Below are 25,820 nucleotides of genomic sequence, written 5' to 3'. Positions count from 1 at the left end.
TCTATTAATCATTATTTATTAATTCTTTAAACAGCAGATATGAAAGAATTTTTTTCTTATTCTTCTACCTCACTTAAAAACAAACAAACCCAACCTCAAAGCAAAAGAGAAGCATCTGACGGGCAAAGCTGAAAGAATCCAGCAGGGACGAAACATGCTGGTATGTATTGGTGACCCATGTAACAGGAGAGTAAGAAAGACTCTTTTTCCACGGCCTCTTAGCCCTGTTTGGAATTTCCACTGACAGGCAAAGAAGGCTTTTACACAAAGGCTTCCCCTCCATCATTTTGCACCTTTCACTAATATATAAGGTAGTGCAGTTTTCTTCTTTCCTTCTGAATTTGGGATAGATAACACACAAGCTGAAATGAGAGTATGAAAATATTCTCAAGATACATTGCAAAATATAATTGCATAACACATCTGGATTCCTATGCCTTTTGAAGCATTAAGTCAACATGTTGAAATAAACCAAGCCATGAATTTTAAACCAGAATAAACTGTATTCATTGTTGATCAATCCTATGTGTTGGCTTGCAAAGTAGGTTAAAGAAGAGCCAAAGTTATCTATTTTTTAGATAATATTTAAAGCAATTCTCCTGAATGCTACTCCGCCCAACTCCATGTCCAAATATTCTGACTTACCTCCTTCAAGGTAAACTTCAAATTCCCCCCTTTCAGGGAATCTATCCTAAGTTTCCTGGTTGAAAGTAAATTCTACCCTCTGAATTACAATAGCACTTACTCTTTGCTTTACGGTATAATTTGTGAAATACAACTTTTATCTCCCCTAATGCTCTGCATACTGTTTAGAGCTAAGATCATGTCTTTTTAGCTTCCCCACCACAGACATTATCTTGAATATAGTAGGTTCTCAATAAGACTTGATGAGTGAATTAATGGATAAGTGAATTCGGTCCCACAAATCAGCACACCCATTTCTACAGCCAGATGTGGGCCATTTCCCTATTTCCAGATTTAAATAAAATTTAAATCCTAAGATCACCCCAACATTAGAAAAAAAAAAAAGTAAGTGGCAAGAGAAAAGCAAATACTGACGTTGACGGGAATAGAGATAAGACCCATCTAAGACTGAGCATGGATGACACACAGGGAGCCTCATCCCACCCAGGAAAGAATGAAACCTTAAAAAGGAGACAGTGAGGAACATCCCTTGTCAAAGTTGAGATGGGGGGGGTTGGAGTGTGGAAGATTACAGCGTGAGAAATCTATGTGATACAGCCACACAGAGCACCGGAATGTGTGGAGGGGACCATCTAACCCTCTCCTGTACACATGAGCTAAGAGGAAACCCTTCTGGCTCCTACACCAGTTCCGCGTCTGTCCTGCATCTCGAGTCTCCCCCGCTTCTTCCCTCCCTCCCCTCGCTATGCCCTCTCCAGTCTTTAACGCGAATGCTCCCCCCACTTCGACGCGACCATCCTTCAATGCCACAGCCTCAGCTTCTGTGCCATGTACAAGTACTTTCTTAGTTAATAATTATTTATTAATAATTATTGATTATTTATTTAATCACGTGTGCTGGTTGATCATCCAGATGACTCCAATATTGGTATTTTCAATCCTGAACTTCATTATGGTTTGTCATTCCATAATTCCAGCCGTGAGCTGGTCAAAGGCTACTTTACAACTCAATGCATCTGAAACCGAACTTATTTACTCTCTTCCAAGCCAAACCGGTCTCTTAATTTCCCATCTTTTTAAGTGAAACCATCATTTTTCAGTCCCTGAATCATAAAAATTTGGAATCCTTGTTTTCCCTCTTCCAGACCTCCAGGCCAAATCAAAATGAAGATCTTACCCTTCACTTAGATAATTACCTGTGAACTGCTCAAAATTGCAATTGTATCCTTCTTCACTGTTTTTATTAGAAATTCAATAGATTTGAGGGAAGCTTCATAAAACATTTTTCAGACAGATGGGAAATAAAACACCTGTATAAGAAAAACACCTGATTTTGAACTTGGAAGACCCTTGTATTCCCTCCTGGTTCTATCTCCTTCCTGCCTGTGCTTCGGAGATCTGCTTTCCTTAGGGTTTTACCACACGTTTGTATCTATAAGTAGCATATTGTTTAGCTGCATGTCTCTAAACTTTAAAGGAAAGGAATCATCCCCTGTATGTTTTTTTGAAACTTGCTTTTTTCTTTCACACAAGGTTCCCCAAATCCATCCCTGTTGATAAGCATCGTGATCAGTCATTCATTTGTTGGCTGTCACAGGGATCTGCTGCCTTAACCATTCTCAGGCATTTCTCCTACATGTGGGCAATCCCCAGAATATACAATAGAGAGAATGATTAGGTCTTAGGAGTGGGGTTCTTTAACTGGCTAACACAGTGTCATTTTCCAAAATAGATGTGATGGTTAATTTCAGGTGTTAATTTGGAGGGTGGTTTTTGATAAGATGAACATTTAAATTGGTGAATTTTGAGTAAGCAGACTGGCCTACGTAATGTGGGTGGGCCTCATTCAATCAATCACCTGAAGGTCTGAATACGACAAAAAGACTGGCCTGCCTGGCCTCCTTTCGGGCTGCATCTACAGCACCCCTGGTTTTCCGGGGTCTCCAGCCTGCTGGCCCACACTGCAGTCTCGACGATCACATGAGCCGATTCCTCATGATACGTGTCTTTCTGTACACAGACACACCCTGTTGGTTCTGTTTCTCTGGAGAACTCTGAATATTACCAGTACCAATAATACAGCAGATCCACCAGCTTTTACACTCCTACTAGCAGTGGATAAACGTTCCAATCCATAAAATAACAGTTGTTCACTCTGCCCCTTAAACTCTTTCCCTTCTATAAGGATGCAACTAGTTTAATCTTCTAGGTGGTGAAAAAAAAGTGGTCATTACGTGTCTCCCTCTGAAAACATTCAGAGACTTCCCACAGTCTACACTGCAGGGTCAAGTTCCCACCCCATTAGGCTCAGCAACATTGGGCCGTCCCATCTTCCCAAGTTCTTCTCCAACATTCTCCTGCCCCATGGGCTTCGGCTTCTTTCTTAAACATAGGATCTACTGTATAAAACCTTACCTGGGGCCCCAGAGCACCTCTGCTGTAAGAGCAGAGAGAGGGTCCCACCGTCACAGTTTCTTCCTCACCCTCAAGGTTGCCTCTCAGGCGGTGAGGGGCCCCGGAGCCCGGGTGAGACCTACCCCTCCTGGAGCTCTGTGCTCCAGGCAGACCACCCAGGCTCTGTCCCCTGCGTGAACAAGATTTCCTCATGCCTCCTCCACACCATCAGTACCCCCCGGAGATGCCGTTTTTCTCTTTTCCCCTCACACCAGCGTCTCTATGCTAAAAAATTCCTGGTACAAACTATTATGTATTAGATAAGCTACCAGGATACATTGTACAACACAGGGAATATAGCCAATATTCGATAATGACCATAAATGGAGTATAAGCTTTAAAAATTGTGAGCTGCCACATTGTACACCCGTAACATATAATATTGTACAGCAACTCTACTTCAATTTTTAAAAAACTTGTTCACGTTCACTCTGCTGGTGGCAAGCTCCCCTCCCTCTCACTTCTGGCTCGTTGGACGCACCAGCTGGTTTCATCCTGGTGCTGCGGCCCAGCAGCTCAGCAACCTTGAGTTGGGTAACGAGCCTGAACTTTGGTTTCCTCAGCGGTACAATGTGAGCAAGCTAATCTTCCGCCTGGTGTCTCACAAGCATTAAACGAGAGGACAGGCGTTTACTTCACACACAGTAGGTGCCTAATCAGAGTTAGCTAGCAGAGTTTTTTGGGTGCATCATACATTTGGGGGGACATTTCCATAAATATAACTACATTTGCCTTAAGCGACTGGTAAAGCCAGAGACACACGGGTTACGGTAATTTCCTCCACAACCCCACTCCACCACAAACCCTGCCATGAAAGGGCTACCTTTGAAATGCCACCTCTCAAGTCGCCTCAGCATATTGTTCCATGAGGCAGTGAAATAAATGCAGCCATTCTTGCCATTAAATGTTCTAAATCAGTTACTGATTAAGAAATGCCTGTTCTGAAGGTAACATACGTTTTAACATAATTTTGCATTAGCAATATCATTTATCCAGAATAAGACATCCAATTTGCTCTTCAACTCTGGGCTGAAAACTCAAGGGGGAGGGAGGCCAAACCGCCGGCTCCTATGCCCCCCAAGCTGGCATTTTCCATCCTGGAATTGCAACTCTATCCAATGGACACAAACGAAGTCTGAGTACTTGAACAGATTACAAGACCTTACTTCCCTTTGGTGCCCTCACTCGAAAATCAAGGTTACGTCCACAGCCAAGTGTGCAGGGGGCGTTAAACGAGAAGACCTAGGTAAGGTACTGATCAAGTTCCTCACACATCATCAGCTTTCAGTGAACAGGAGAAACCAGTATATTTAGAGAGCATGTGGCTCAATTCCTTCACCTTTTTGAAGATCTTAATGATCTGTTATACAGATTAAGATTTCCAGATTCCAAGTCCAATATATCACCGTTAAATGGATCATCAACTCCCCCTTTATGTTATACAAGCATGTAATATTTGTAGATCCTGATATGTTGTTAATAAAGCACACACGGAAGAATTTAAGTATATTTAAGGTCAATTTAGTATATTCAAGGTTAAGTATATTTAAGTATATTTAATGTAAATACAGCTACAATATTTTATAAATTCACTATCTTTCTTAGTTTTAAAAAATAATGAAGCTCTCCAAATCTCAAAAGTGAATGAAATACTCTCCCTGGCTGGTTAATGCAATCTATTCTTTAAAAATATAAATGATCAAAACAACAGCAAAATATGTTTAAGAATGCCATCAGATTCTAATCTGAACTAGATGAAGAGTTGGCCACCCCTTTCTTGGTGACTGACTGAAAATCTCACCACTGTTTCTGAAAAAGCCCCATGAGGCAGATATCTCCCTTTTCGTGTCCTCAAAATAATAACAGCAGAAATAAATCTGGATGATAAAATTAAGAAAATATTGCCAAAATCATTCATACATTATGCTAAAAATCCTGCTTTGGTGTGGCAACCATAATTTAGTTCTCAATAATTTAGTGCTACCCTCTATCCTAAACCTTCACAAGAGGTCAAGCCACCTGTTTTTGTTTTGTTTTGCTTTTAATAAAAATTGCATATGTTTAGGGCATATACAACAAAATGATATGTGGAATGATTACTATAGTCAAGCTAATTTACACATCTTCTCCCCATATAGTTACCATTTTTTGGTGATAAGAGCACCTGAAATCTACTCTCTTAGCAAATTTCCAGTGTTCAAGACAATGATATTAACTATCATTAATGTCTTCATGCTGTACATTGGGTCTCTAGACTTGTTCATCCTGCATAACTTCAACTCTGTACTCCGACCAACGTCTATCTCCCCCGTTCCCCCACCTCCCCACCCTGGTAACCACTGTTCTACCTGTTTTCTTTTTTTCCTTTTTTATTTTTTTTTATTGGGGTATAGTTGTTTTACAATGTTGTGTTCGTTTCTACTATACAGTGTAGTTCCTTGTGCTATACAGCACGTTCTTATTAGTTTTCTATCTTATACATATTAGTGTATATATGTATATATGTACAATATCTTCTTTAGCCATTCCTCTGTTGATGGACATTTTTGTTTTTTTAATATTTTAATTTTATTGGAGTATAGTTGATTGACAATGTTGTGTTAGTTTCAGGTGTACCTGTTTTCAATTGGTTGTTCTTTACAGAAATCGGAATAACCTGATTTGGGACCCAAACTACAAAAGCTCACCACACGAGGCAGGGTGGGGAAGGGCATCTATTTCTGGCCATGGTGGCTCAGGCCATGTGTCAAACAACTCACCCCTAACACCCTTCCCATCCTCTCCGTCACCTGCATGGCTAAGCAGAGTGGACTATACACTGAAGACTTGCAAACAGCATTTAACATGGGGCTGCACACAACAGCAAATGAGACCTTGAGTGGCAAAATGGAGTCTGTAATGAGTAAGTATTTAACCAAGGAGATTTTGCTAATTGACACTCTGTAAGCCTCACCCATATACAGAGAATTATTATGGAGTTTAGCTACACCTAAACAGAAAGGGAAAACTAACACATGGGAATTTTTCTTACTTCCTGACCATTAGATATTCCTTATATAGTACTTTAAATGGTTCTTTTATAATACGGATTTCTTAAATAGAAAGCACTATATCAGGGGGTATATGATGTGCTCTGCTGGATGTCTACTTGGGATATAATTTGAGAGACACCAGACGAGAAACACACAGTCCCAAATTATTTCCTTCCCTAGACTATCTCTGACAATTAAAAATTTCATCACTAGTCATTTTGTATCAAAAGCCTAGGAAATAATAACAGTGACAGTAATAATAATACCTACCATTCCCCGACTACCACGGGCCACGTTCCTTACATATATGACGCCTAAACCATTCAACAAAGAGAACGGTATTATTAACTGAATTTACTGCTCAGGAACCGGAGATTCAGAGGGACTGAGCAGCTAATATAAGGTTCTAAAGGAAGTAAAGGCTATAAAACCCAAGTTTTTCCAACATACCACACCCAATCCATGTGGCTATTACTTGCAGGACTAACTAAGCGTCAAACCACAATCACTGGTAGACATGGCAGGAAATACTTCAAGAGATCATGCGATTCTTTCTGAAATGACAGCTTGCAATTTCTGAAGCATCTTCGCTAGTGTAACTTGGATGAAGCTTAAAACAGAGCCAGTGCTTGAACCCTGCCTAGGATTCACTAATAAACCCAGATTCGGTGTTACAGAAAGGACTCTGAACAAGCAGGGCTGGAAGCCAAAGGAAATGGGACTATGTCACAGGAGGTGTCTGACCCCTGAACCCAAACATTGCCAACATCAGCTTCATCTAGGTTCAAGTTCTCATTAAGACAAGATAAAGCCTGTGCTTTCTCCCATGGCATTCGAGTTCATGAGATGCTTCTTCTACTCAGAAATGATAGCACATTAAGAAAAACGGAATTGATTCACAGTATTATTTCTTTGAAACAATAATATAGAATCTAGAAATGGAATTGGAAAATGGCACAAAAACATGATAAAGCATTTCACAGTTTCGACTTGGTCTTTACAGAAACAAATATTGTAGATGGGTAAAAAGGTAAATAAAAATTTCACTTACCTGATGGAACCACCTGTATCACCTTTTCCCAGGTTCCATGTGGGAAAGTATGAAGAAAGCAGGAATAGAAGCCAACGTCCACCTCAGAGGCATTATGGAAGGACAAAGTCATATCGTTAGAGGCCGTGGTCGAATTTGAAAAGTAAACCCTATCAGCATACGGCTCTCTTATGATCACACGGTAAGTAGGGTTGAAAATGGCTATGGACTCTCTCTCCAGTGTCTTGATCTTGAACCACTCCATCTGGGTTAAAGTGTCCTTTGATGGATACACGCATTCTAGGGCCATATTCTTAGCAAGTTTAACAGTTGTGTCCCAAAACATCTCTTCACATCGAGCTGAAAGACACACCATCATGTGATCATGTGAATTCAATTAGACCTGATGATTGAAACACCAAACAGACATCTGAAGCTTACTCTAGACCTAGCAAGATAGTAAATTGAGATCATGGTAAAGGCTAACAGTCTCTACCTTAGTCTAAAAAGGTTTCCACTGCTGATAATTGGTATTTACAACTTGTAGTTTTTCTGAACAAGTGAGAAATTATCTAAGCCAACTAAGGGCATTATAAATTCTGAACATGTCACACTGTAAGACTAAAAAAGGAGTAAATTCTTTAAATGAAGACATTATCTTTACCTTTGTATACATAAAGAATAGCCAAGAGGAAAGCAAGGTAATCCATCTCTGGAACCTGTTTGGGAGGCCAGTCTACAGAAAGACAATTTATAATGTCACATTGAGAGCCCCAGCACGATGCACTGTTTCCTTCCTCTCAGATCCTATCAGCAGAGTCTTCTTTATCTGAAGTATGAACACAGGAAAAAAGGTCTTAGCTTCAAAGTCAGGTTTGCTCTCGTACAAAGATGGGCAGATTTGAGTTACTTCTCTCTCGGGGAAATAGCTTATTTTCAAGCTTTCATTTTCTATAAAGATTCATTCATTTGAACAAACATTCTCTGAGTGTGTGCTCTGGGCCCAAATCTGCTCTAGGTGATGAGGATACAGCAATAAATGTTTAAAAAAATATCCTTGCCATAATGGAACTTACATTCTAGTGGGAAGAGGTAGAAAATAAAGTAAAGAAGGACACAATAGAGTTAGGTGGTAAGTGCATGAAGAAAAACAAAGCAGGAAAGTGGGGACCAGGATGGCGTGGTAGTAGTGTTCCCCCCTGGATAGGAGGGCTGGGAAGTTTGCACTGAGAATGTGAGATTGGGGCAGAGTCTACAGGGCACAGAAGGGGCCTGCAGCTCCACCAGCATGGACGGCCCATGGGGCATGGCCTTCCTGTCCCCTTTGCCTCTTCGCTGACCTCAGGCATTTGCTTCGGGGGTGATGAAGGGACCGCTGAAGGCCCTCCAGATTCCGAAGTATCGTGGCTCAGGGAATATACACATCCACCATTATCGTTGATTTTTTTAAACTTTTTATTTTGAAATAATTGTACAGTCACAGGAATTTGCAGAAATAGTACAGAGAGGATCTGTGTACACTTCACCTAATTTCCCCCCGTGGTTCTGTCTTATATAATCTTAGTAGGTACGTCCTTGTTCCCTTCCCTCTCTTATAAAATAACAGTTTCGTTTCCTAAGAACTTGCTGGGAACATATAACCATGTCAGCATAAAAATATATCATTGCCTCTGTAACAAAAGGCAACAATGTAAGAATGCATTTGACCCCTGATGAGAGGGTCAAAATAAAAGGGGGGGGAAATTGAGAAAAGGGGGAGCGGGTACCACTAAAGACAGCTTTGCCTAATGCTGACTCTGAGCCTATGTGATTCCATCCAAAAGTTCACCAGCAGGTGTCTTCTCCTTAACATCAGTATCTAATGTGGGAACTTTCTCAGGAAGCATGAAATCAAATATGAAATAAAAAATGTAATGATAATCAAAACAAAATTATAATGTGTCCATATAATAACATATAGTGCTGCCTTATGGTTACAGGGCATTCTATTTTCCAAAACCTTTCACATCTATATTATCTGTGCCTGTAACAGCTCTGTGATATAGTCAGGTGAAGTAACTCTCATCTCTGTCTTGAAAGTAATTTAATGAAGCAATTTGATGAAAACTTTACTGAGCTCTACCAGGTACCCTGCTTAGGTCCTGGAGACACAAGCATGAGAAAGACACAGTCTCTGCCCTCTAGTCATGCATAACGTATTGGGTCAGATAGATTAAAGGAGCAATTCATTATAATAAAACTAGATCATTTCTTTGATGAAGTTTTACAACATCCCAGAGAGGAACAATTCATTCTAACAGCTGTGGGGAAGATTTTGTTAAAAAAAAAAAAAAAAAAGTGTACCACATCCTGGACCTTCCAACCTGAATGAGACTTTCCAAGTAGAGAAATAAGAAGAGGAGATAAAGGTGCAAAAACACGGGGCATTTTCAGGAAATGATGTGATTACCGTCTAGTGGGTGGGAAGGGACAAAAATGAAATTGGGTCTGGTTTGAAAGTGTCTTGAATGACACCCATAAGGGAGTTCAAACTCGACATCTTGCTTGCATCTGTCACTCCAGCACCAAGCACAATTCCTGGGACATGTGTCTATGACATAAACAATAACAGCTCTAGGAGGAACTTGTTTTAAAAAATCATTGTAGCTGGAGCCATTGAGAGGAGACGGGGACAGACAATGACAAAAGATTAGATTGGGTAAATAGATAGGATGAAGATTTTCTGATACAATTCTAAGAGCAAGTGGAAGCTATTGGAGGCTTTTAGGCACCAGAATTACATTATCTGATTTAAGTTCTTAGAAAGAGAGCTGAGCATCACCCATTTCCTTCTCCTCACTCCTAACAAAAACCTGTTTTGGTTTGGGCATCCATTTCTCCTACACCACCACTGGGATATTATGACAAATCTGAGCCATTCCTCTGACAACTATGACTAATTTGGGGGCTGGAGGTGGCGAAGCCAAGCGTGGACTGAGTAGATCCAATCAGAGTCAAGGAAATTATATTTCACGCCAGAAAGACAGAAGGACCCCTCAGTGAACGCCTGCCCCCACACTGGGAGTAAGGACTCGGGAATGCGGGGGGGTTACTGGAAAACGGGTGCTCATTGATAATAACTAGTAGGAACCCCTTCATTCGCAAGGCACTGAAGTCAGCGCAGCTAAAGGATGAAGAAAGCAGAAGGGCACTTGCATTCTGATATGTCTAAACTCAAAGGACCTAGAGGTCTCAGATGTGAAAAAAAAGGTACAGAAAGACATGGGACTGAAGATAAAGTTCAGCTGTTACAGCTTTGCTAAGGATGAGCCCTATTTATCAATGTCTAACGAAAGGAAAACAGACTGGTCCGGAGCTATTTTTGTTGTGTAGGCAGCCAGTTTTTGCATGATTTATGAAGGGATTGTGGCTCAAGGTTTTTTTTTCTAATAGAGCTGTCTGTATAAAAGAGCTTCATCCTCAAGGATGGCATTAATCAAGATATTCCTGGATTTGTCTACTGTTGAATATGTGTCAGCAAACCTCAGAAGTGACTTCATCTCACAAGTTCATCTGGCTTGGGTGCCCCTAGGTGGCCTGGGCTTGGTGGCCCTCTTCAGACCTGCTGCTTCCTCTCCTGGCTGTCCTTACAGACCTTCTCCACCTCCTCAGCCACTGCTCTGCCCCTGTGAGATGTTCTGCTTTCCCGGATGCTGGTGCCTTTTCTGAAACTGGGAGGATCCTAGTCTCCACTCGGTTCCCTAAGCCAGCATTCCCCAGCCCGCGCTGAGACTCCTGCTGTGTCTGGGAGCCCGTTCCTGCTCCCACGCCTTTCCTCCCCAGCTTGGACAGCTGTCCACATGCTGGGGAGCCGAGGCCTGTGAAAGAGAAAACCTGGGCTAAGCCCTGAGAACAAGCCGCTGGGTCGGAAGGGTCACAGCTGCGCGGTCCTTAGCCCCCTCCCTTGTTTTTAGAGGCAGACCTGATGGTGCCCTGGCTGGGAGGTCTGGGCTGCTCAGAGGCTCCTGCTTCCAGGCGGTGCAGGTGGTCCAGGTTTCCACTCCCTGCCTCACAGCATCCTCTTAAGAGAATCTTTCCAACCAGGGCCTCTGGTGAGTCACAGAGCTGCCCCCAGGACAGGTTCCATTGCCGCTGAGGGGCCATAAACACTTACTTCCATTCAAAGCACAGACTTTAGTTCAGCCTCAGGGGGGGATCCTCCAGAACAAGCCAGCCCACTGTCCCATTGCTGGAAATGGTTTAGCTGGAACTCAGACATGCCCATCTGTCTACGTGTCTACGGCCGTGTCCGTGCCACTATGAGTAGCTGCAGCAGAGACCACGTGGCCTGCAGAGCCAAAAGTATTAATTTTCTGGCCCTTTGCAGAAAAAGTTCACCAGCCCTTGCTTAGGATTATTTAAACCTGTAGAGGGAATCTTTATTATTGAAGTTCATCCTTGCTCAGGCTTACTTGAAGGAAGGTAGTTTAAGCCTGATAGCCTGACTCTGGTAAAAGAGCTAAATTTTCTTATTCTCAAGACCCAGACTACCAGGTTTTCCCAGGAACAAGGATTGAGAACAAGGACTTTATGCGACACCCTTTCACTAAACTATGCCCCTCGTAAACTTAGAGGTTCGTAGAGGTCAACCATTCTGTGAATTAACTAAAAAGCTTTTCCCTGCAGCTCTCCCCCTGCTTTACCTCCTCGTCATCCTCCCGTATCCACAGCCCGAACTCCCTGCCCACTGATAATTTTAAAAGTGTGAACTTGGTCACATCCAGTCTTTTCTCTAGAAGGTTACTGACCTTGAGAAGTGAGCGCTCTGCTTCCTCTGACTCTTCCTTCCCGGTGTGTGTCTTGGTTAAGGGCTTCCTGTTTACCATGGCCTCTTGGCCTCACCCTCTTTTGGTCAAGGCCATCTCCCCGGATGTGCTCATCCCCTAGCCGGCATCTTGGGAGCAGCTGGGGGCGTTCGTCCTATGCCCTCTCCACCAGAGCTCCCTCAGGTCGGAGCTGAAGTAAATCACTAATATTTCACTAAGGAGGATTAAAACCAGTCAAGAAGTGTCCCTGCTTCTGGAAGCATCTTTACCGTTTTAGCTTCTCCGACTCATTCCCAACTCAGATATACTTCTGTCCTTCTCTTTGCCCCACCTAAGCTTCTACAATCTGAAAGGATATACTTTCACTGTGAATGTTCTAACTCTGAACTGAAACTACACACAAAAAACTCGAAATTGGTTACTTTGCCTTTTCTTCCCCATGTGTTTTCCTGCCAATCAAAGCACTTCAGAGTCAGAAGTCTCAGAAGTGCAGGAAGCTTATCTCTGCCCATATCTCAGAGTGTTTGAATCTTACCTCCTAGATACTCTTTTCAGTGTTGTTCTCTGACTCTCTGATTCTCTGACACAAAAAGCACACAAGTTGGTGGTTTCCTAAGAATTGTCCCCGCAAGTCTATCAGCTTCTTTGTCCCAGGCATGCAATAGTTTCTAGGTTGTTCCAGAGGACAGCAGAGTTAGTTTCGCTTATCCTTTTGATGTACTAGGGAATGGAGGTTAAACCACCATGAAGGGCTGTGGCTGAAGTTGAGTTCACGCAATTCGTGGAAATACTGGGGAGAAAAGATGGCATCTGACAGAAGAGAAGCCACTTGCTGGGGGCTAACCTGCCCCAAACACTGAACGACAGGTCACACACTCAGGCTGGCCTCTTCTGCACACTGTGTATGCCTGAAAGCATGCAAAAGACCTTGAAGTGCTGCCTTGCATCACACAAATGTCTTTCGACCACTGAATTGTGGGACAGAGGGAGCTTCCTAAAACACCTGCCTGACTGTGTCACTGCCTTCAAGGCCTCACCATCCGCAAAAGAATATCCAACTTCTTACCGACTTACAAGGCCAGATGCACTTGAACTCTGCTGTTTTTTCCTGTCTTACATCTTACATCTTTGCTCACTCCCTTCCTTCACTCCAGACCCACCTAATAATTTGGCCTTAAAGGTGCTGCTGACCTAAAAAAATGAAGGTGGTTTACTGATCTCATGAAGCTCAGAGAGCAGCTCTGAATGGAAACCAGGATCACTTCAAAGATTTCAAAACAAATGTACCTCTGCTGGGACCAGAGGGGGATCTGCTACGTTCCTTCGTAACAGCAAGAATATCTGCACAGGCGTTGCCATTCTGATACAATCAGGCTTGAAATAATAATAAGCAACAAACCATGCAGGAAACCAATACAGAACTTTTTCATCAGAGTTCCCTCTGGCTAAAGAGTGAGTTAGTGAAAGAAGTAACCAGATCTGTGGCAGAAGCTGGGCTCACCCAAGAAGTCAGTCAACCTCACTGAGGAAGAATATCAAGAATATGGTTAAGCAAAGGGAAGAGGCCTCCTGGAGGAGAAAAAAATGCTTTGAGCAACTGTGGGACGTGAAATACTCTCTTACTCCACTAAAAGGGCTTTCTTTGTCTAATGTGAATGGTTTACCATCTTTTCAACACTAGCATCTAAACTCCTGGGTCACCCAGTGTTCTAGTCGGTCAGGATCGGGTAGGTGTTTCACATACGTGTAAAATGTTTTCCCATAATTAAGTTGCATCAAATAAAGTGTAATTAGGTCTCATGGAAAACGGTTTTTCAGAAATGAGTAGACAGGGAATGGTGGCTCTGCAAGTCAGGTTGTCAGCCTCTTTTTAATAAACCCAGAATTAATTTGGGTATAAAAAGAAGAATTACCGATGTTCATCATATGACAACAGTGACATTTCAGCGCAGCAGGGAAAGAACTCATTGTCTACTGTAGGGTGTTAGTGAAAGTGACTGGCTATTGGGAAAAGCTGCAGTCGGCATCCACCCCCCACCCCGTGGACGTCTGCCACCCCCGGGCAGCAGGACCTCGCCACGCCCACCAGAGGCCCCGCATAGCTAGTGCCTGGGTGGGGGACCTAGACTCTTGCCAACACATTTATTCCATCGGAATCCAAATCCAAAGCTTGAGGATTCAAAGCAGGGTATCAGCAGGGCCCCAAGGGTCCATTCTGGCCAGAGGGCGGCAGGGCTGCATCCCTACCAATGCCCAAGACAGCAGCACACAGGCTCTGCCAGCAGCAGGAGAGCTGGGTGTCCCTGTGCGGTGGCGGCAGGGCCTGTGCCGGCTGCAAGGGTGTCTTTACAGGCCTGCGGGGGCGGCCCTGGGGGAACTGTGGCCAGCCTAGTGGCACGGAGCCAGTGCCCCGCAACTCACACCCATTCGTTCTGTGACCTGCTCTGCGTCCCCTGTCCCTTCAAGTTGCTTCCTTCTCACCTTAGACAGAAGTACTTTGGAAAGTTACAACTAAGGACCCTGATCACTACACTCAGCTGTCGCAGCAGCACATGTTTCAAAGGTATTAATAATTTGAAAAAGAAAAATATTCTAAAAAAGGGGAGAATATGTTTTATAAGCTTGAGGGTAGAGATGGATTTTTGGTTTTGAGATTACATACATATTGAATATGTATATATATAAATATATTAAGGTACACATTTTAAGATGTGTATATATGTGTGTGTGTGTGTGTGTGTGTATATATATATATATATATATATATATATATATATATATATATATACACACACACACACACATATAAAATGCCAAAGCCAGGGAAAACGTGATAGCTTTTCCTACATAAAAACTTAAAACTCTGGTGTGGCAAATATCACACACTAACAAAGCAAAAGTCAGGAGAATCAGGAGAAGGATGACATAGAAGTGTAGTATTTTCTAAGTGCAAAGTACTTAAATATCAATGACAAAAAGAAATCCCACAAATGTCCCAGTAGAAAACAGGCAATGTATGATCAACATCAATTCACATAAGAAGGACTACAGATAGAAAAATGTAAAAAGCTATTTAATCCCACCAGTTGTAATAAATGAAATGAATTAATTAATAAAAATGAAAACAATGACAAATTAATTTTTGCATGTCAAATATATAAATATACAAATGAAAAGAATGACAGTGACCATTGTTAACAAGAGCAGATGGAAACACAAATGCCAGATGCTGTGAGTGCAAATGCATGCAGGTACACATTTTCTATGCAGAAGAGTTAAGATATGACTTATTGTATCCTCTGACCCAGCAAAGTCACCTCAAGATAGTTATACTAAAGAACAATAAATTTAGCAAAGATCTGTGTTTAAAAATGGAAATGTTTATTACAGCATTATTTCTATTAATGAAAAGTGGAAACAATCTGCATGCCTTTCTCTAGTGGACTGGCTCAATTAATTGTGCTAAGTCCATAGGCTGGGATGCTCTGCGGCTCTTTAATGGTTATGCAGATCTATATTTAGACATGCAAAATGTCTGTAATATACCAAGTGAAGAACTTTTTTCAATACACGTCCACTCATAAAAATAAGACAGCAAATGAGCCATTCTGAAAAGTTCTACCCAGACTGTGAGCCCACACCCTCTCCTCACCTGGTGTGGCATTGCTGGGCCCAGCAGGCAGCACCCAGGACTCCACTGGCCCCTGTCTTCTTCTTCCTTCTCTGTTTATCAACCTCCCCTCTCCTGATGGTCTCAAGGTTTCAAGGAAATAAATACTTGCACACACATTTTCAGGACTCCTGACCTGAGTATCAGGCCCGGGTAAGTACTAAGTTCCTCTTTGGGAATTGGTTCTAAAGACCCCAGGAAGCAGCAGACAGCCACTGTCCATGGACGGATGGGGACTTGCAGATATTCACTATCTCTTCTCCGCAGCCATCCCCTGACAGAGCTCATTCCTTTCTCCTCTGCATCCCACGTTACTCTGTGCTGCTGCTATGTGATAACACTCCCTCTGCATTATGGTTAGTCAGTGAGAGAGTTACTCCCCTATAAACAAAAGAGTATGGGCGTTGCAAAGAGACTTATGTTCAAATCCTGATCTATCTTGGACTAGCCATGGGGCCTCCAGCTCCCAGGACTTTGATGACAGCAAAGACCCTCCCAGCCCCAGTGGAGCATCCAGGCTGGCAAACACCACCCTCATGTTATCTCAGCCAAGTGCCCTCCACCCAGATGGGGAATTTCAGATACAAAGCTCTGAATATTTTATTCGGCCTCTTATACTCTCAATACTGCTGCATCCCAGGTACTTTAAAGAAATTTTTTACTTTCCAAAACAGCACATAACATACATGTGCTAGGATACAAAGTTAATATACAGAGATATGTTGCATTTCTATACACTAATAATGAACTATCAGAAAGAGAAATTAAGAAAACAAACCCATTTACAATCACATCGAAAAGAATAAAGTACCTAGGAATAAACCTACCTAAGGAGGTAAAATATCAGAAAATGATAAGACCCTGATGAAAGAAACTGAAGATGTCACAAACAGAAAGATATACCATGTTTGTGGATTGGAATAATAATATTGTTAAAATGACCATACTACCCAAGGCAATCTACAGATTCAATCCAATCTATATCAAAATACCAAGCGTATTTTTCACAGAACAAGAAGAAATAATCCTACAATTTGTATAGAAACAAAAGACCCCAAATAGCCAAAACAATCTTGAGAAAGAAGAATAGAGCTGGAGGTATTACACTCCCTGACTTCAGACTATACTACAGTATACTACTAAAGCTACAGTAATCAAAACAGTATGATCCTGGCACAAAAACAGACACATAGCTCAATGGAACAGAATAAAGAGCCCAGAAATAAACCTATGCACTTATGGTCATTTAATCTACAACAAAGGAGACAAGAATATTCAATGGAGAAGAGACAGTCTCTTCAATAAGTGGTGCTGTGAAATCTGGACAGCTACATGTAAAAGAATGAAATTAGAACATTCTCTAACACCATATACAAAAATAAACTCAAAATGGATTAAAGACCTAAATATAAGACCAGAAACCATAGAACTCCTAGAGGAAAACATATGCAGAACACTCTTTCATATAAATTGTAGCAATATTTTTTGGGATCTGCCTCCTAAAGCAAAGAAAATAAAAGCAAAAATAAACAAATGGGACCTAATTAGACTTAAAAGCTTTTGTACAGCAAAGGAAACCATCCACAAAACGAAAAGACAATCTACAGACTAGGAGAAAATATTTGCTAATGATATGACCAATAAGGGATTAATATCCAGCATATATAAACAGTTTATATAACTCAAGAAAACAAACAGCCTGAATTTTTTAAAATGGGCAGAAGACTTGAATAGATGTTTTTCCAAAGAATACATACAGATGGACAACAGGCAGATAAAAAGATGCTCAACATTGCTAATCATCAGGGAAATGCAAATAAAAGCTACAATGAGATATTACCTCACACCTGTCAGAATGGCCATCATCAAAAGAACATAAATAACAAAGGTTGGCAAGGATGTGGAAAAAAGGGAACCCTTGCACGCTGTTGGTGGGAATGTAGATTGGTGCAGCCACTGTGGAAAACAGTATGCAGGTTTCTCAAAAAACTAAAAATAGAATTGCTATATGACCCAGCAATTCCACTCCTTTGTATTCAAAAAAACCCCCCAAACCTTCATTCAAAAAGATACATGGGGCTCCCCTGGTGGCGCAGTGGTTGAGAGTCCGCCTGCTGATGCAGCTGACATGGGTTCGTGCCCCGGTCTAGGAAGATCCCACATGCCACGGAGCAGCTGGGCCCGTGAGCCATGGCTGCTGAGCCTGCAAGTCCGGAGTCTGTGCTCCGCAATGGGAGAGGCCACAACAGTGAGAGGCCCACGTACCACACACAAAATAAAGGTACATGCACCCCAGTGTTCATGGCAGCATTATTTACAATTGCCAACATATGGAAGCAACCTAAGTGTCCGTCAAAAGATGAATGGATAAAGAAGATGTAGTATAAATAAATACACTAGAATACTACTCAGCCATAAAAAGGAATGAAATATTTCGATTTGCAACAACATGGATGGACTTGGAGGAAATTATGTTAAGTGAAATAAGTCAGAGAAAGACAAATACTGTATGATTATCACTTATATGTGGAATGTAAAAAATAAAACAAACTAGTGAATGTAACAAAAAAGAAACAGAATCACAGATACAGAGAACAAACTAATGACTACCAGTCGGGAGAGGAAAGGAGGGAGGGGCAAGAGAGGGGTAGGGGATTAAGAGTTACAAACTAGTATGTATAAAATAAGTAAGCTACAATGATATATTGTACAACGTGGGTAATATAGCCAATATTTTATAATAACTGTAAATGGAATATAGTCTTAAAAAATTGTGGATTACTACCTTGTACACCTGAAACTTATGTAATATTGTACATCACCTACACCTCAATTAAAAAAACATATATATACTTAAATTAGATCCTTGATAGATATTGTTATTGCAAATTTCTGAACTTTTATTTTTGTTGTCATGGTTGTTCCTCTGCTTTGCTGGTGCCCTGAGGACAGTTTTGTCTGCAGTCGAGTAATGGAGCTTATATTTGAGCTGTTTGGTTAACAATTACACCAAGGTCATTGTCCCCATAGCCTGTCACCATGGCAGGGTAACTAGAGGAGGGAAGGTTTGCTGCCTCAGCTACACAAGGCCTCACATCTTCCTGTAATTTGAATCCAGAATAAATGTAGTCTAATGTAGATAGGGTCCCATCTCTCTCTGGAGCTCCCCAGAATGGCTCCAACATACACCTGGTTGAACTGGTGTGTTTATTAACAGCCTCCCATTTCATTCTCAAAAGTGTCTTGGTTTGGATAATAGGTCATCTTAAAAGCCACCTTAGTTAGCTGTGGGTTTGAAGTCCCATGAGCAAGGAAACCCTTCAGTCCTGGACAAATCAGGATAGTTGGTCTCCACTTACACAGCAGTAACAAAGACCACCAGGGTCCTCGTGCTGGGTCCAGCCCATCTTCATTCCTGGTCAGCTCCTGGTCACCTTGGGAGGCTATGGTGTCTTTTCTACCCAGCCCTCAATCAGGATTACCCTCATCCATTATAAAGCTTCTAACACTGCTGGCTCTCAAAGAGGCAAGGCCAGAGTCTCCATCCTCCTCTCCCCGGTGCATGTGGCCTCTTTGAAAAGTTTCCACCAGGTCCTGTGAAGGGCAAGCAGGGTCAGACAGAAAAACAGTCCTTCTGTTCCCTTCCCTCAGGGCAATGGGAGCCTACCCACTTCATGTGTATGCACTCTGAGGGGGTAAGCAGTGATCCTTCTGAAAGTCAAATTATGACCTGCGGTGACCCTCTCCTTCCCGCACTAGATATAGAAGGAGCCAGCTCCTTTTTCAAAATGAATAGATGAACCAATATATAAATAGTTTATATTCCTTATAACCTGATGTTGCACTATACATAAAACTGTGCCTTTTGTCTTGTTTTTATCTGCTTTGCATCTGTCTCTGGATCCCCCAACTTGAATGTGAGTTCCTTGAGTGCAAAGACTGCCTTGTTCACTGCTGTGCTGAGTGTGACCCACCATCCTGGTTTGCCTGAGGCCAAGCAGTTTCCCAGGACATGGGATTTCAGTGCTCAAACCGGGACAGTCCCAGGTAGACCTCGGCAGTTGTAACTAACTGTATCCCCAATCCAAAAGCAATGGCCAGTATGTAGCAGGTGTTCCATAAACAATAACTATGATCTAACTTTATCTTATATATTTGGCTTATTTTCAGTCATTTTACCACGTTTCCCATTTATTTCCATCTTCTCTGCTATTCTGAGCACCAGAATGACTTTCTCTCTCTTAATTTCCTTTGAGGAGCCATTCCACCACTTCAGTACCCTAAATAAAAAGCTGAGATGTCCTCAAAGTTCAAAGTTGCATCACGGGCATAATTTTCCTTGTAGTATAGCTATGTAATCAAATTGTTCCTTTACCAACATGGATCAGTTTTCATAGTTTAGCACAAACAGGCTGAAACTCTATTTTCCTGCATTTATTAAAACCAGAAATTAAAATATCTATTATTTTTTAATGAGAATGCTAAAATTATCTGGCAGACATGTTAATATCCAGGACACACTTCATTCATGGGGGGTACAATAGCCATTTCCCTAATGCCGAGGCTGAACACTGGTGTTCATCTTTTTCAACCCCTCATATTCAATCACCAAATACTACAGAGTCAAAGAAAGTATTTTTTTTTTTTTTTTTTTTTTTTTTTTTTTTTTTTTTTTTTTTTTGGTACGCGGGCCTCTCACTGTTGTAGCCTCTCCCGTTGCGGAGCACAGGCTCCGGACGCACAGGCTCAGCGGCCATGGTTCACGGGCCCAGCCGCTCCGCGGCACGTGGGATCTTCCCGGACCGGGGCACGAACCCAAGTCCCCTGCATCGGCAGGCGGATTCTCAACCACTGCGCCACCAGGGAAGCCCCCAAAGAAAGTATTTTAAAAAGCAGCCTCTACATCTGTACTCTCACTGGCCTAGTCCTCAAAGCATCCAACATGGGAGCATAGATTCACCTGCTTCTAACTCATCCTACAACTGCCCTTGGATCTACTTTCCTAATAACTACTTTCTGAGTAATAAAATTGATAGGCATTTTTCTGATCATCTCACTTAATCCTTCAACTATAAACAGCACAGGTAATGACTATTAAGTGGTTATCAGTTGCCTGACACTTCTCCAAGGCTTTACATGTTTCATTCATTAAACCTTTTAAAAATCTTAGAGAGTAGGAATTGTTACTATTCTTACATTCCATGTGAGGAAACAGGCACAGAGTGATTAAGTAACTTACCCAATGTTCCCCACATCTTTTAGGTAGCAAAACCAGGATTTGGACTCAGATGTTTGACTGTAGAGCACACACACTTCACCTCAACATCCTACTGCCCCCCATGGAGTCAGGTTTTTTCCCCACTCAACAGATAATGAAGTGGGCTTTCAGCAGGTAGGAAACCTTCCTGAAGTTCCATGTGTAAGAGCCACCGCAGCACACTGCCTTTCTTCTATGGTACTCCCCAGGTCAGAAATTTTCATTAGAAAAAATTATTTCCTATGGCAATGTTTCCCAAAGTGCATCTTCCAATTATCACAGACATTATGGAAAATGTGGATTTTGTGGATAAACTGGATTTGGAAACTTTACACTCTTTAATCCCCTTTTGGAAATACAGATATCATTCAATTCAGTATATTAAAGGTTCTGAGAAAGTCAGGAACAAAGAAGCCTACTGAATTTAGTTTAAACCACTGTTTCTCAAACTAGTTTGACTGTGAAATTACATCTTTATGTATCCTCTATTAGCATATGTCTCAGAACATACCTTGGAAAATGGTGTGCAATAGATTCACATTTAAACACCTTGGATTCATTTTCAAAGTCTTGCATAGTGTACTCCCTTCTTCACCTGTCCAAAGTCACTTCTCATTTGAGAATCAAAACAAAATGTAATTCAATATATCAACAAGTTAAAGAAGAAAAATTATGTGATCATATTGATTGACACAGAAAAAGCATTTGATAAAAAAAAGTAACACCCACTCACAATACAAGCCATGAGTTAGAAATTGAGGGGAATTACCTCAACTTGATCAAGATCATCTGCAAAGAACCCATAGCCAGGACTGAATGCTCTCCTCTTAAGACTGGGGAAAAAGTAAGGAGGTCTGCTTGAACCACTGCTGTACAACATAGTACTAGATGTTCTAGCCACTGTAACAAAGCAAGAAAAAGAAATAAAAGGCATACAGATCAGGAAGGAAGACATAAAACTATTCCAAACTGCAGAGGACATGATTGTTTATGTAGCAAACTCAAGAAAACTACAGAATCTTCTGGAACTAATAAGTGAGTTCAGTAAGTTTGCAGTATACAAGAGCAACACCCCCAAATCAACTGCATTTCTATATACTAATAATAATCATAGGGAAACCAAAATTTAAAACATAATACCATTTATAATCACTCCAAATAAAATAAAAGACTTAGGTGTCTGGTATATTTCTACCATGGGATACTACTCAACAATAAAAAAGATCAAACTATTGATACATGCAAAAACTTGGATAAATCTGCAGTGAATCATGCTGAGTAAAAAAAAAAAAAAAAAAAAAAAAAGCCAGTCTCAAAGGTTTCATAGTGAATGTATTCCATTTATACAACATTCTTGAAATTGACAAAATTTTTTAAATTTAGAAATTTTAGAAAAGATTAGAAGTTGTCAGGGGTTAAAAATGGGGAGTGATGTGGGAAAGAAATATTTGTCATAACAGGCAACACGAAGGATCCTCATGATGTTGGAACTGTTTTGTATCTTGACTGTGGTGGGAGATATGCAAATTTACACAGGGGACAACATTGTAGAGAACTTAATATAATTAATGTAATTATTATTGTATTAACATGATACACTTATGCATCTTATACAGCTTAATACAATAGAACTTAAAACACACATGCACCCCCACACAAATGAGTACAAGTAAAACTGGGGAAAGCTGAATACTGTAGGTGGATTGCACCAATGTCAATGTCCTGGCTGTGATACTGTACTCTATTTTGTAAGATGCTACCATTGGGGGAAACTGGGTAAAAATATATGGAGTCTCTCTGCATTATTTCTTACAATTGCATGGGAATCTACAATTATCTCAGTGAAATTACAATGAAAATAAAGAGAGAAGGCAATAACATATCATAACGTTTATGGTTCTTCAGTGCCCCACTACCAGAAATCTTCTGTGAAGAGTCAGAACTGGGGACTCATTCACCTTTTAGGTGCCATCAAGAAGGGTATTTAGATTGGTTCAAGATGGCAGAGTAGAAGGACGTGCTCTCACTCCCTCTTGCAAAAGCACCAGAATCAAAACTAACTGCTGAACAATCATCGACAGGAAGACACTGGAACTCACCAAAGAAGATATACCACATCCAAAGACAAAGGAGAAGTCACAATGAGATGGTAGGAGGGGCGCAATCACAATAAAATCAAATCCTATAACTGCTGAGTGGGTGACTCACAGACTGGAGAACACTTATACCACAGAAGTCCACCCACTGGAGTAAAGGTTCTGAGCCCCACGTCAGGCTTCCCAACCTAGGGGTCCGGCAAAAGGGAGGAGGAATTCCTAGAGAATAAGACCTTGAAGGCTAGTGGGATTTGATTGCAGGACTTTGACAGGACTGGGGGAAACAGAGACTCCACTCTTGGAGGGCACACCCAAAGTAGTGTGTGCATTGGGACCCAGGGGAAGGAGCAGTGACACCATAGGAGACAGAACAAACCTACCTGCTAGTGTTGGAGGGTCTCAAGCAGAGGCAGGGGGTGGCTGTGTGTCACCATGATGACAAGGACACTGGCAACAGAAATTCTGGGAAGTACTTCTCGGCTTAAGTCCTCCCAGAGACCACCATTAGCCCCCAAAACAGCCTGTTGGCTCCAGTGCTGGGTTACCTCAGGCTAAACAACAAACAGGTAGGGAACCCAGCCCCACCAATCAGCACACAAGTGGATTAAAGTTTTACTGAGCTCTTCCCAGCAGAGAAACACCTAGCTCTACCCACCACCAGTCCCTCCCATCATGAAGCTTGCACAAGCCTCTTAGATAGTCTCATCCACCAGAGGGCAGACAGCAGAAGCAAGAACTACAATCCTGCAGCCTGTGGAACAAAAACCACATTCACAGAAAGATAGTGAAGATGAAAAGGCAGAGGGCTATGTACCACATGAAGGAACAAGATAAAACCCCAGAAAAACAACTAAATGAAGTGGAGATACGCAACCTTCCAGAAAAAGAATTCAGAATAATGATAGTGAAGATGATCCAGGACCTAGGAAAAAGAATGGAGGCAAAGATCGAGAAGATGCAAGAAATGTTTAACAAAGGTCTAGAAGAATTAAAGAACAAACAAACAGAGATGAACAATACAATGACTGAAATGAAAAATACAGTAGAAGGAATCAATAGCAGAATAACGGATAAGTGACCTGGAAGACAGAATGGTGGAATTCATTGCTGTGGAACAGAATAAAGAAAAAAGAATGAAAAGAAATGAAGACAGCCTAAGAGATCTATGGGACAACATTAAATGCAACAACATTCACATTATAGGGGTTCCAGATAGAGGAGAGAGATAGAAAGGACTGGATAAAATATTTGAAGAGATTATAGTTGAAAACTTTCTTAACATGGGAAAGGAAATAGCCACCCAAGTACAGGAAGTGCAGAGAGTCCCATAAAGGATAAACCAAACAGGAAACATGCTAAGACACATACTAATCAAACTGGCAAAATTTAAAGACAAACAAAAATTATTGAAAGCGGTAAGAGAAAAATGACAAATAACATACAAGGGAACTCCCTTAAGGTTTACAGATGATTTCTCAGCAGAAACTCTAGAAGCCAGAAGGGAGTGGCAGGACATATTTAAAGTGATGAAAGGGAATAACCTACAACCAAGATTACTCTACCACGCAAAGATCTCATTCAGATTCAATGCAGAAATCAAAAGCATTACAGACAAGCAAAAGCTAAGAGAATTCGGCACCACCAAACCAGCTCTATAACAAATGCTAAAGGAACTTCTCTAAGTGGGAAACACAAGAGAAGAAAAGGACCTACAAAAACATACCTAAAACAATTAAGAAAATGGTCATAGGAACATACATATCTATAATTACCTTAAACTTGAATGGACTAAATGCCCCAACCAAAAGACACAGGCTTGCTGAATGGATATAAAAACAAAACCCATATATATGCTGTCTACAAGAGACCCACTTCAGACCTAGGGACACATACAGACTGAAACTGAGGGGATGGAAAAAGATGTTCTATGCAAATGGAAATCAACAGAAAGATGGAGTAGCAATACTCATATCAGATAAAATAGACTTTAAAATAAAGAATGTTATAAGAGACATGGAAGGACACTGCATAATGATCAAGGGATCAATCCAAGAAGAATATATAACAATTATAAATATACATGCACCCAACATAGGAGCACCTCAATACATAAGGCAACTGCTAACAGCTCTAAAAGAGGAAATTGACACAATAATCGTGGGGGACTTTAACACTTCACTTACACCAATGGACACATCATCCAAACAGAAAATTAATAAGCAAACACAGGCTTTAAATGACACAATAGACCAGATAGATTTCATTGATATTTATAGGAAATTTGATCCCAAAACAGAAGATAACACTTTCTTCTCAAGTGTGCATGGAACATTATCTAGGATAGATCACATCATGGGTCACAAATCAAGCCTCAGTAAATTTAAGAAAATTGGAATCATATCAAGCATCTTTTCTAACCACAACACTATGAGATTAGAAATCAATTACAGGGAAAAAAGCATAAAAAACAAACACGGTGAGGATAAACAATACGTCACTAAATAACCAAGAGATCACTGAAGAAATCAAAGAGGAAATCAAAAAATACCTAGAGACAAATGACAATGAAAATACAACAATCCAAAACTTATCAGATGCAGCAAAAGCAGCTCTAAGAGGGAAGTTTATAGCAATACAATCCTACCTCAAGAAACAACAAACATCTCAAATAAACAATCTAACCTTAAACCTAAAAGATGTAGAGAAAGAACAAACAAAACTCAAAGTTACTAGAAGGAGGGAAATCAGAAAGATCAGAGCAGAAATAAATGAAATAGAAAAAAGGAAAACAATAGCAAAGATGAATAAAACTATTATCTGGTTTTTTGAGA

At 41.1% G+C, this 25,820-nt stretch overlaps 1 protein-coding gene across 2 annotated transcripts in view; it reads right to left on the bottom strand.

The window, feature by feature from the left end:
• The window catches only part of CD226 (CD226 molecule), an 88,382-nt gene extending 72,391 nt beyond the window's left edge, over positions 1-15,991 (bottom strand). Inside the window, exons 1-3 of one of the 2 annotated variants that reach the window (XM_067014378.1) lie at positions 15,619-15,991; positions 7,826-7,990; positions 7,183-7,521 (exon numbers count right to left, since the gene is read on the bottom strand). In XM_067014378.1, coding sequence (XP_066870479.1) covers positions 7,183-7,521; positions 7,826-7,871 — 385 coding nt within the window. In that variant the 5' untranslated portion in view covers positions 7,872-7,990; positions 15,619-15,991. Of the gene's footprint in view, positions 1-7,182; positions 7,522-7,825; positions 7,991-11,948; positions 12,356-15,618 lie in introns of those variants that run through there. The other variant, XM_067014379.1, reaches the window with a different exon arrangement.
• Between the last annotated feature and the right edge of the window lie 9,829 nt (positions 15,992-25,820).

This window comes from Kogia breviceps, chromosome 15 (genome assembly GCF_026419965.1).
Source record: "Kogia breviceps isolate mKogBre1 chromosome 15, mKogBre1 haplotype 1, whole genome shotgun sequence".
Lineage (NCBI taxonomy): Eukaryota > Metazoa > Chordata > Mammalia > Artiodactyla > Physeteridae > Kogia > Kogia breviceps.
The sequence above is the reverse complement of the archived record's forward strand: the minus strand, read 5'-3'. Positions and strand labels throughout refer to the sequence as shown.